Raw genomic sequence first — 13,469 nt, forward strand, 5'->3', positions numbered from 1 at the left:
ACAGTGTATTGAATGATTGACACATTTGCTAGAAGACAATATTATCAACAAATTATCTGCATGCAAGAAACTACCATTCCTTTAAATGGGTCTGTTAATGTCTGTGGCAGGCAGAAGTTTTGGAGCTTTTATGGTAGGTAGGTAGGTAGTTAGGGGAAGTTTGAGACTTTGCAAGCAGAAGGGATCGTTCAAATATTCCAAGTAGTGTTTTTCTTTTGTGCTGACCCTGTTGGATCAGGTGCCTCAGTGTTTCAAAGCTTTATTTGCCTGTGAGTAGTCTGTTGTCACTCCAGATATGTTTGCTATGTCTTCTTGGCTGGCATGGTAGTGTAAGACCAACAGGGCCAAAACAAATAACTAATAAGAAAGCCTCAGTTGGCGCATTTGACAACAGCAGCATCAGTCAGATTTCTGCTAAAATCCTAGCCTGTTGGAGGGCTCCTACTCGGAACCATACTTGCTATAAGATGGCACGAGAAACCTTGCTCTGATGATATCCCCATTGTGATCAGTGTGCACGTCCCTTGTGATGAATGCTTGGTTGAACACTCACAACAAATAGGGGTAGCTGAAGCCTACACTAACAGACACCTCCTGCAATATAATTGTTTTGGGCTTTTTTTTTTAAACTGATGAAGAGCCTTTAATTCTCATGGCACAAATAAAGGTGCGTCAAAGCAGCTGAATGTGCAGCTTTACCTCTGTGCTCTTGTTGACATACACACAGACATGCAGACACGAGTCATTTGGTTACTTTACGCCACTTAGCCCAGAGAACCATGCATTTAGAGTCATGAGGCCAAAATAAACTTGGGTCAGTGAGTGCCATGTAGTGTATTTCAACGCTGCAGAAGATGTTTCTTGAAGGACTGCGTTGACTGTGACTATGATATAATTTACAGACTAGTAAGTATATGAGCATATGTGAAATCTGTTATAAGAGCAATACAAAGACACAGTAGCCACATTATAGTGAGAGATTGATGAGCTGGTTATGAAGCTGTACTTCTTGTGTGTGAGCCTGTTTATGCTTGTCTGGATGTGTGTGTAGTTCTGTCTGGCTGTCTGACTGAGCGTAAGAGACAGGCAGAGGACAAAATGACAGTGAAACACAGACTGACAGAATGAAAGAGAGGCCTTGTTTGTTGTCTCTGTTGATGGTCACTGACAGACCGGTCAGCTCAGGGGTTCCAGCATCCCCAGTTGCTCATGAATATCAGAAGAATAGGAGTGTGCTTTTACATGCCTGTTGATGTCATGAATATGGATATGATGATCAGTCATCAGATGAAATTTGCGATAGAGCCTTGTTTTATGGCCTTGGTTTTTATAATGATCCAATGAGAAATGCTGACCAGTCAAAAAATAGCCTAACAACTGAGAGAGTTGTTAGATGGAGCTGGATGATATCCTGCAGTGCAGTCACATAGAAGAGGACCTGGTTATTTATACTTGGTAGCTTACTAGCCCAGAAAGGGATTGTCCCTTTTCTATGCCTCATTTATTCTCTGTTGTTTTCTGAAACATTTAAATGGCAATTTGTTTTAAGTTAATTTCACCAATACACAGCACCATTTCAACTGTCTGTGTATTTAGCAATTTCTGGTGGAACGGGTGCTGTCAGTGTATATGCTTGCTAACACAGAGACAGTCACACAACACAAAGCTTTGATGGCACATAGCTACTGTGCTGCACCTTGATGTTGTAATAGTGAAAGTGCATCTCCTCTAGACAAAGGCCAGCTAGTAAAGTGGAAGTCAAAAGAGTTTTGATACTCTCACACAGACACTACACTAGAAGCAGTTGGGCCACACTTTTTTGCTGTCTTGATAAATGTTCAGTCTCTACCTTTATTGCTGGTTATGACCCTTCAATAAGGGACAAAAGTTTTGTAATACCTCTGAGTGACTCTAAACTTCTTGTTTTTAAAACTTGGTAGACAATGACTAGACCAAGATCTAGTTTGTTTTCTCAGATTTTCATTTTCATATTTCTCAAAAATTGGTAGATGAATAGATAAATTGTTTAGCAGTAAATGGGGAAAATGCACGTCACAGTTTCCATAAAGCTCAAAGTGACATTTTCAAATAGCTTTCTTTGTCTGACCAACAGACAAAAATACATGTATTTCACTTGTGATCATATAAAACTGAGTTAAACAGCTGACAGATAAGATAATGTAATAAATATAACACAAATGAAAGGTTACTAAAATTCTTGCAATTCATTTTATGCTGCTCAACTTTTCTTACAAAATGTTGCAATTTGAATTCCAAGTCTGTGTGTACGTGCAGTGTAATCTAGTCAAAGACAGTATGGTTTATCTCCACGACTCATTGATTACTGATTGAGTTTCCAGCACAGCTTCATTGTAAAATGTCCATGAAACTTTATGAAATACGTTCCAATGTGATGTAGGACGTGTGCAGAGGCTGGCACATACATACACGTTACTTAATGGGTATCGCATGTTCCTTTTGAAAGAGGTTATGGAACTGATTGCTCCACAACACAATTTGATAGGCTATTATTCAGGCCTGAAGACGCCTTGTTTTTCAATGCAATTTTACTTGAGATAATATTTCACATCCTGGCCACCTTCCTTAACAGATGGCACATTTGCTCATCCTTTCTTTCCTTTTATGCACAATTAATTGTTGGAGTCAATTAAGTCTTTCATCAATATTTCATCAGCATTTATGTCAACATTTTAATTTGACGTAACCCACCACCCTATTATACTGTTTTAGTGTTTACTCACAAAATACTTTAATCTGCTTTTTCCCTTCTCTCTCTCTCTCTCTCTCTCTCTCTCTCTCTCTCCACCCCCCCACACGCGCACACACCTACACCTCTGTCTCACACACACCAGCTTACCCCGCCTTTTTCTGCTTCTCTCTTCGTGTATCAGACAGGCTGTATGCGTCTGCTCTGTTGACTTTCTTCGTCAGCAGTATGTTTTATAAAATTGTCCAAGAAACACAACTTGCATTTTTTTGGATTTTTCACCTGCCGTTCTGTTTTCACAACAGCGGGTGAGCCGCGTGTGGAGGAAACTGGTTAATGACATCGCCTATCGAAAATCTAACTATTGCTTTACCTCGTCCGTGCTTGCGAAATCCACCGTGTCCATCAGATAACATCTCTCTCTCACCGTTTCTCTGTGGGAAAAAAAGTTTCTCTCTAAAATGAGTCGATGGCCGTTAATATACCGGGCGGTCCGCCCAAGTAAATCTGTGTGGGAAACACTGAATATAACTTTGCTGTGGAATAAAATAAATGCATCACCTGATCGGCTCTTCTGATCTGCGTTTGTAGAGATTGCCTATGAGTCTATTTGAAGCAAATATCAGCCAATGAAAATCAGTTGCCAGTCAGTGGGGGCACCCTTAGATAAAACATCACTGGTCCTAGCTGTCCACTAGGTAAATGACGAGTGCTAATGTTCAGTGCTGATGATGACACAAGGACATGTTGGAGTGTTTCAGATTTCTCTTTGCAGTCTGTTGAAATTGTAAAAAATAATCAGTTCTGATCACAAGAACATTAAGTTTTACATAACATTTAAATGATCAACTACTAAAAACCACAATAGGGAAGTATTCATTTAATAACACGAAACAACAAAAACACTCTAATCTCAGTCTTAAGCCGTAAGCAGACAATTGTAGTACATCGACAAAATTATTATCAAGATTTTAATGTTCTGTCAGCGCTGTAAGTTGGTAATTGTGTCAGCCTTTGTAATCGCCACAAAATGTGCTCCTTTTTGTCCACAGTAATGTACCTGTATGCTAGCAATGTATAATATTTGAGTAGATATTCTAACACAATCTTTTCCTTGTGACTGTTTGCCATGTTTGATAAGCTCGCTAAAATACAGTGAATGCGTAGGACTGCCACTGTATGCCTGCGTATGTGCATACTTGTGTGTAATAGCTATGAGGTACGGTCAGTGCCCTTGTATGACCTGGATAAGGATCAAGTAAAGAAACACTTTGAAAAGCCCTTGTTGTGCCCACAGGAAGGTGAGCGAGATAGGTAAAAGATGGCACTGTGCAGCATGTCCTGACCTGTCTGTCTGTGGGGAATCAAGCCCTTTTCCTCCCTTCTTTCCCTTTTTTCCTGTCTTCTCCCCTTTCCTCTTGAGTGTTTTTAGGCAAGAGAAGGATGAGCAGGAGGAAGAGGGCAGGCAGGATGGCAAGCATTAGGTAACAGGCCTAATGTACTGTGTAACAATTTCCCTCACTCCCTCGGTCACACACACTCACGCACAGCTCTCTAACATACAACATCCTCTCTCTGTTTCTCAAAGAAGCATACGCAAACTCAACATTTCATTTGGGTGAATAATATGACAAAGGCTGCGTTTATGCTTGACTTATCTTCCTGCCCTCTAGTCGTCTTCTGCTGCATTCTTAGTTGTGTGCATCCGCAGCCAGACGGCTTCAAAAGGAGAAGAACATAGTCCAGACTGTGTGCCTGTCTCCGTTACACGACATCAGGGAGGCATAGCGTAGACTTCACCAGTATGATTCTCTTCCTCATGAACCATATCATCACATATGTTTTTGTCCCAGACTGATGCCAGCCGTTCGTGTGCATGTGCGTGTTTGTGCGCAGTACATGGCCGCACGCACTGAGGCAGTTCAAAATCACAACTCTGTGCCATCATCATCCACAGCGCTGCTTGTTGTCAGAGGCGACTGTGTGTTGCCAAGGCTCCTAGTTGGAGAAAGGTCGCTCCATTGAAGTCTTACTGGTTTCCATAGCAATGGTGGTGGTTCCAGCCCCCAACCACCAATTTTGAATGGAACTGACTTGCCATTGGGAGAGATCAGTGTGTATTATTATGTTTTAGTGTGTTTTTGTTCACCAAAGCTATAAGCTAGCTGGTAGCAACATAATTTGTGTGGTGCACTCACCACCTCAGTGTTTCAGACGGGCTGTGTCCTTAGCCACTCTGTGCCACTGAATTGATTAATGAAGATGGTAGTAGCTCTGCTGTTGTGAATTCCTCCAGCCAGAAACCCTAGTTGTACAGGAGAGTCTCTGATTGATGCTGCTGCTGCTTTCAGATTGAGTGAATCCTCTATAAAAGTATATGTACCTCTTTGTCCCAATAACAGTATCTTGATTTAGTCAGGATGAATGGAAATTGATAATTGAATAACAAGACAGGTTTGTTTTTGCCTTACCAAAATAAATCTAAGTAGTTTGTCACCTAAATGCAAAAATCTGAATCCACCACTGCTATAAAGTAGTCCACCTCAACGTTGTACAAAACGCTTTAATTCGTCCAGAGATATTGAGAGGGGTAGCTAAAATGTTAATGAAGGTATGTCAATATATTTAATATACAAATTCATATTGTTTTGTAGTACATATAGTTCTATCACTCCTACTGTGGACCAGAACAGCAAACACTGTTTTCATTATCAATTAATATTCTGCTGATTATTATTTTAAATAACTGCTTAGTCTTTGAAATAATAGAAAGCAGTGAGAATGCCAACCACAACTTTAAAGAGCCCGAAGTGGCATCTTCAAATGGTTTTATCTGTCTGATCTTAAAAGTCCAAATCCCAAAGATATTTCATTTACTATCCTACGTGATAAAGAAAAGTAGCAAATCTTGAAAATGACACACAACAAAGGGCCACAGCTCGGAGTCAAACCCCTGGCTGCTGGGACGCCAGGCCTACTAGGTGAGCTGGCTAGCCTCTTTCTGCTCCTCTTTCCGTGTATCATATAGGCTGTATTTGTCTGCTCCGTTACTTTGTTGGTCAGCAGTAAGTTTTTTTTTAAAGTCTTCCAAGAAACACAACTCATGTTTTGAATGGAATGTTTTCCCCCGCGATAATGTTTTCACAACAGCAGGTGAGCCTCGCATTAATGAGGAGGCTTGTTGGAGAATGAAAGAACTGTTGATTTACGTGCTCTGAGCTTGTAAAACATCCACCAGAAACGTACTAAAATGACTGTTAATATGTAATATGTTAATATATCTATGTTCGTAAAAGACTGAATAACCTTCCTGTGGAATAAAATAAATGCCATCATATTATGATCAGTGTTTTATAGAGGACACTGAGCACATACATTTATGGTTTGTAAGAGTGGCATTCAATAATGTAATGGGACACGCAACAGAAGTAATCCTGAAATCACACTTTAAGATACTCTTACTAATAATTACATTCAGAGTTTATTCAACCAAATGTAAAAGTACCTGACAAGGCTTCTGCATAAGTATGTGTCATCCATAAGGTTTATGGTAGCTTGTTTGATGTGTGATTTCATTGTATCGGGTTTTTCCCTAATTACCTAGAAAGCTTCTGTGATGATTGTTGTTAAGGTGACTATTTGTTTCCAACTTCAGGAAACGTAACTTTATCTAAAAGGTTTTATTCGAAGCGCAGATAACTGCAGCATCATTTCCCACCATATTATAGTGTAACTTAAATTATTCATATGGATATTTATTAACAGATCAAAGTTAAAATTAATTTAATTAATTGATCCACATTTTACGTTTACATTTATTTAAGCTTTTTTTTTTTACTTTGACTTAGATTTTGAGTCTTCAAAAAACATGTCCTCTGTTGTGATTCACTGTCTGCAGGTACCGCTGGTGGGAGGAGGAGGGGCTGGTTTGTCTCAGCCAGAAGCTATGTTTACAAGATTGCCAGATTTTAAGATTCATGGCTTTTTTTTTTTTAAACATGTTTATGTGTTTATGCTGGTTGAAGAGGTGTATTGATAAAGTAGTGGCTTGCAATTGTTGTCAACTAAGGTCATCTCTGATCTGCTGTTCGCTGCCTTTGCTCAGTGTGTGTATGTGGAAGAGCTTAGCCCTGACAGACAGACAGACAGACAGACAGACAGACAGGGAAGATTATATAATAAATACAGTGGTCTTTAGCCCTGGGGCCCGTTAAATACTGGATTTTGCTACCTTTTCCTAAATAAAAATTATTTTTCATATTCATGGCGTTTCAGGCAGCCTTTTGCTATGTATTCTTTGCTCATGTTCATATTATGATGACGCTAAAAATAAAATGTATTGGTCAACACTAGCACTAATGCAACTAGTCACGTGTGTTACCCTATGCAACTCCCTGTTGACATGTGCAGTATGTCTTAATCAAATCTAGTGGCCAGTTACTGTTTATGGTCTGATCTGCATGTCCCTCAGAAATTTCTCGTCACAAAGTGTGGAAGAAGGGAAAAAAAACTGCAAATGAATGTGCGATGTCCAGTTTTTCCACACCGTAGCATGTCCTCAGTCTTGTACTTTCAGCCTGACACACTCAACTGAGTCATTTCCACACATAAACTTGTACAACACACAAGTGGAACATCTCTGAAAGGCTTTGTGCTGACTCATACTGCCTGTACGCTTTCATCTTTGTGTGTGCACGCGCATAATACAGTCATACTGTTGACCTGCTGTAACCTTAGCTTGTGGGTTTGATGCTGTGTGATGTTCCTGTGACTTTATACAAACACTCAAATGCACACAAAAACCACAATTTAAACGTCATTCCAAAGCAACTATTGTAAAGACAAAGTTTACAGATATTCACACTGCCATGTTTTCGACCTGAACTTGTGTGTCCACGAGTGCTAGCGCAAGTTAAACTTTCTCACATGCTAATATAGGTTAAGCCTAAGCATTACAGCCCCTGTGGGTGTTGTTATCTGTGTCACCTGTGTTGAAGGTTAACCTCATACATAATATCACCACTCACTGTGCGTCTGTGTGTGCGTGTGTGTGTGTACGTGTGTGTGCGCACACACTAGACATTACACCATAGACCTAGTTCTCTGTTTAGGATTAGCCTCATTATAGTTTAGTCATGGATGGATGTGTGTATATCCCAAACAATGTTGGAAGGCTACATCAACATTATATATAGCTCTTTTAGTATTAGTCTTGAGTATTGTAATTGATGTATATCACTACATCCAGTATTATTTCACCACAGAATATTGGGATAAAAAATACATCAATCACGACTGTGATAAATAATTTTTTTGAGTTTCTTTTCCAGGTATTTTCCAGTCTAATACAACAAACCTACAATAAATCCTACCTTGATGAAGGTTAGAATATTCATTTTAGTTAAAGAGTAACCAGCTGAAAACATGGACATGGGCATGCTTGTAGCAGCTTCCGTCACCAACCCAGCCCCTCTCCCCCCGCTACTATAAAACCAACGTCCTGCTACATAGCCGTATTAACACTCCCTAACAGAAACCAGAGACTTTGGCCTCTGTGAGCAGAAAACTACCATGAATGTGCTTCTAGTGACTGTTAAAGCTCCAATGGCACGGACGTGGAATGTCTGACAGCAGCTGCTCATGGCTGTTAGCTCTGACTACCAGCCTCTGTATTATTGCTACATTGAGCGGTGGTCAGTCTGTCACTCTGGTCAGTGTTATTTCTTGCGTTACATGCTATGTAGCCACAAGGCCACATCCCTAACAGTGGCTGTTCTGTGCAGGCAGAATTTTGTGGTGCAGTTACACTGTTATGTTCCTATTACTGTTGAATTGCATTGCACTTTTTGATATTTTCTATCCTATTTATATCAGTTGGGGTAGTCACAATAATATTAATTACAAAAAGTGACTTTGATTGTTTGGTACCTGCCTGTTCATGGCCTGTTTAACCAGAGTCAGTTACAGATGTATTGGAGATTTGCTATCATGTGAATTTGAGTGGCTAATAAATAGCACAAAAATACAGTTATTTTAGAAGATGTAATCATCTTTTGAATTTCCCTTGGGATAAATAAAGTATCTGTCTGTCTGTCTGTCATGAAGACAAATTTGACTTGGCCTAAAATTTTCAAGAATCATGTCGTGTTCTCCAATCATGCAAATTTCTTATGTGCAGTCATAATTAATAGAGAACACCCGCTCTGTTTTGCTATGTAAACTTAGAAATGAGTGACATGGTATAGGCCTTGCCCTTATCTGACATATAGTGGTACTCATTTTATAAGATCAGTCAGTGTATTATGTTTCCAAAACATCACTATCCTGAAAATGCAGGTGTTTTTTACATAGTGTTCAGTTCTAACCAGTGACAATTATGTTCCCTGTCAAAGAAAAACAAACATGTTTGCATGAGGGCAGGTGTGTAGCACAATTAGATTTTCTCACACAATACTGCGGTGTCTAACACAGCCAGCCAATGCTTTCTTGTGTCCTTGTATGTGTTTACATGGGAGGTCGTTTGCCCCCTTTTTGAGGGTTGCTGTGTCATTGGCTTGAGTATAAGCTCCTAACAAGCTCCCAGTAATCTCAGTCTTACTAGCTTCTATACCGTGGGTGCATGGTTGTACACTTCCAATAAAGGCAATCAAGGTGTCAATATCAGCAGGTACTCAATATAAAATGTGGATTGGGGACAAAAAAACTTGATCGCGATACCCCTATTTTTTACTGCGGTATCATTTCAGTGAAATTTCACTGGTACTGGTATGTACTACTAAGTTTCTGGTATCATGACATCCCTGCTTCCGTTAATGTTAGGGATGTCTCGCCTTTGCTCAGAGGAGAAATAGTGCTAGAGATCCATCGCAACCACGCTTAACGCCACCACTGCAAGTGCAAGAAAAGCCCAGTAAACAAAAAAAACAAGAGCAACTAATTCATGTAACCTGGCAAAAAATGCATAGACAACAGAAATATACAGACAGTTCATTCAGGTAACTCGGTTTAAGTTTGTACTCAAGCACCAAGGAATGGAGAGAGAGAAACTCCCTTAAGACAGCAACAAGGCCAAAAAGATTACAGAGAGAGTATATTATTTTATTTAAAAAAAGATTAAAAACATTGTTTTCTTGATGCATTGCAGAGCTATTCAACTGTCAAGCATATACATTGGATTGATTTTAATAACTGTAATGAACTTGACGTTTACACTAACCTTTATTATCTAAAAGAAAAAATACAAGTGTTGGATTGGGACTTGGTACCGGCAGATACTCAATATTAAATGGCTCTGATTGGGGGCTAAAAAAATTTGATTGAGACATCTAGTTAATGTCAGAAGAAATGACTAGATTTTTCTGAAATATAATATGTTAAAAAAATGTGAGTTTGGGAAAGTAGAGGCAAACGTTGTTAGGCTGGGTGAGCGGTTAGACCCTAGTAACCTGTTATAGTCGTGGGTGGGCAAACTGAAAAGGCAAAACGTTAAATGGAGAAATAAATTAGGTTAAAATACAGACAGCAGTACCGGCTTCCCAGAAGAGTATTGTTATTATTGTTCTGTTTATAATTATTTTGAACACTTTAATGTTTCCATAATCCGCTATTATTTCTTGCCTACTATAAAGCTGGAATCTGTGTGTGTTTCGGTAATGTACAGTAAATGGTCCAGACTCCTCTGCTGTGCACCAGCCGCTCTGGCATGGTGTTATGTTGAGGTCACTGTCTTGTGATCGGAGGGGCTATGTGACACTTCATCTCATTACAGCCGGCCTCTCAGGAGTGTGTGGGTGTGTGTGTGAACCCAGATCTTTTGATGGAAAATTCCATAGTCACAGAAGGTAGTGCGAAGCAGACTGGACACCCTGAGGCTTATAAAGTACACGCTCTCAGTCACAACACATTTACTGTACCTTGGTTAGAGCCAAAGCTGGAAATCCAACATTTGGGATTTACACTGATCACATGGTCGTTTGTAGAGAACAGCTTACCAGCTACCATCACCATTTGTCTGGCTTGGTTTATGCCTGTTGGCATGACAAAGTTGTCTATTTTTATGAGTAGAGCTGCAACAATTAGTCTATTTATCGATATGTTGTCAACTGTTAAATAAATTGGCAACTAAAGTTTTTCCAGATTTTCTGATTTCAGCTTCTTAAATGTGAATTTTTTCAGGTTTATTTCGTCCTTTATGACAGTAAACTGAATATCTTTGGGCTGTGGATAAAACAAGACATTTGAGCACATCACCTTGGGCTTAGTGAAATAGCAATCAGCATTTTCTCATCCTTTTGTGACATTTTATGGACCCAACAACTAATCGAGAAAATAATCGACATATTAATCATTTGCCCTACTTAAGAGGGATACAAATCTTGTCAGTGTCCATAAATGATTGTGATCCATGTTAACAATCCTCCAATCGCTACGGTAGGAGAAACACAGCAGCTGAGTCACCAATTTGTAAAACCTGACATTTTTGCAACCCCACAGTGTCAGTTAACTCCTCACATGTGCCATTGTGTCTACCTTGTCATGTAGCCATTTGATTCTCCCTGCCAAGTTTTGTATTCATACACACCAAGCCCCTGTAATTGAAGCTCGGTTTTAGATGGACTCGCTGTGCTCCTGCTGTTACCCTCCAGAAGATGCCGAGTAGAGCGATTACATCAACAAAACTGGATGACAAAGCCAGGAATAGATTCCTAGAGCCTAAAATACCACATAGGCACACAGTCCAAACATATACATACATACATACATACATGGCAAGAGGTAATTTAATAATATTATTTTTTCTAATGTTCGGTGTCTATTTATATATGGCTGTTTGTAATTGTATTGGGTGGTTATTGCTTAACTCAGAAATAGATAAAGAACTGTGCTAAACACAACTTTCTAAATGCGTACATTTAGAGAGGGGAATTACCTCTAACAATGCATGTTTTCCACAACTGTCCAGTGCCCTTGAAGCGAAGCTGCACACAGACACTCTGATCTGGATTAATGCCACCGTTAGATGTGCTCTCTGCACTCTCTTGGGAGCCCCCTCTTCCCTCTCCCTCACTTCCCCTTCCTGTCTGTAACAGGAAGTTAGCCTAGTTGGGCTTCAGATGGCCTCATCTTCTTCGCATCTGTTATCAGGAAAGGGAGAGCTTGTGATGGCACTCAGATGGTGTGTGTGTGTGTGTGTGTGTGTGTGTGTGTGTGTGTGTGTGTGTGTGTGTGTGTGTGTGTGTGTGTGTGTGTGTGTGTGTGTGTGTGTGTGTGTGTGTGTGTGTGTGTGTGTGTGTGTGTGTGTGTGTGTGTGTGTGTGTGTGTGTGTGTGTGTGTGTGTGTGTGTGTGTGTGTGTGTTGCATGCTTTTCATTTTTTCACACACATTCACTCATCTATTTTGGGAAGACGCTGTGTTTTGGGGCAGCCCCATTAGCTTCGCTTGATTAAGTCATTAAAGTAATCTACCCATTCCTAAGTGGCAGAGCAAAGCTCTTGTCACACACCATCACCGTCCACACTGCCGGAGCCATTGTCGAGGGCTCAGCGGTTACGCAAGAGTCAAGCTTACAGTCGAAGGTCATGGCTTAGGTCAGGCTACCCAAATAATCCTGGAATCCAGAGAAAGCACTGTGTTTGACAACACACTATTTGGCTGTTCATCATTTTAAGAAGTGGCAGTATCTTCTCATGGTGTCTTGTCTTTCTCAACTCAACTGGTGGCAGATTATTTTGTCTTGTGTTTATTACTTATGTGATGTGTTCATGTTAGATTGAGCCTGTCTGACTCACACCCTCCCCTCAGCTCCTTTACTTGTTGTTTTCTTGGCACTTGCTCTTCTATGATTATTGTGTCATCACAGCAATATTGCAAAGTCACCAGGCCTGTGCCCTGGAATTGTTGCCTGTAATTTAAGTGTCAGCTAAACACCATTAATGTCAATATATTGTCTGTGTTCAGAACATTTAACTGCTGGTAAACATTGCATGGTTTAAGATACATTCCTTCTTGTTGTCTTCTCACTCTCTGTCACTCCTGTTTCTGCCTCTTTCTGTCTTCCATACTGTTTCCTCTTTAATCTCCCCCTCCCTCTTCACAACTTCATCCTCTCTCCGTCTCTCATCATTCATCCTTATCTCTACCTCATCCCCTTTTTGTCTCTCTTTCTCCAGGTGGCTATAAAAATAGTGGACAAGACCCAGCTGGATGATGAGAACCTGAAAAAGATCTTCAGAGAGGTGCAAATCATGAAGTTGCTGAAGCACCCCCACATCATCCGCCTCTACCAGGTACACACTTGCACTCACCCACAGAGATGATAATGCACTCTGCTCACATCTCACATCTTCTACCTGAGACCTATGGCCCAGTAGGAAAAGGACAAATATATGTTGGTTTAGCATGATCTGATGTTACATGTCATTGTTTTTTTTGGGTTAATTTAACCAAAGTGTTGAAGATTGTAGGCATTGGTTGGTATTGGATTATAAAATGTACCTTGAAAAAATACTTCCATAAATGCTTGTATATCTAAGGGGCCACCCAGGACAAGCACAGTCTTCTGCCTAAGAACTTGTCTCTAGTAAGACTCAGTGGTAGAAGTTGAGCAAGGAGTGTTTCTAATTTTCTTTACCCAAAGTCTTCCAGCTGTATGGGGATTGTAACACCGTGCCAACTTTTACAGCATCTTGTCTGTAAAAGCCCTGGCAGTTTAAACATGACCTTATCACTTTGATAACCACAA

General features: G+C 40.1%; 1 protein-coding gene across 3 annotated transcripts in view; it reads left to right on the forward strand.

Annotated features, from left to right (window-relative positions):
• Positions 1 to 13,469, forward strand: part of sik3 (SIK family kinase 3) — a 35,572-nt gene that overhangs the window by 1,228 nt on the left and 20,875 nt on the right. For all 3 annotated transcript variants that reach the window (XM_051399535.1, XM_051399537.1, XM_051399536.1), the window contains exon 2: positions 12,898 to 13,014. In XM_051399535.1, the coding sequence (XP_051255495.1) occupies positions 12,898 to 13,014 (117 nt within the window). The remainder of the gene's footprint in view (positions 1 to 12,897; positions 13,015 to 13,469) is intronic.

This window comes from Dicentrarchus labrax, unplaced genomic scaffold (genome assembly GCF_905237075.1).
Source record: "Dicentrarchus labrax unplaced genomic scaffold, dlabrax2021, whole genome shotgun sequence".
NCBI lineage: Eukaryota > Metazoa > Chordata > Actinopteri > Moronidae > Dicentrarchus > Dicentrarchus labrax.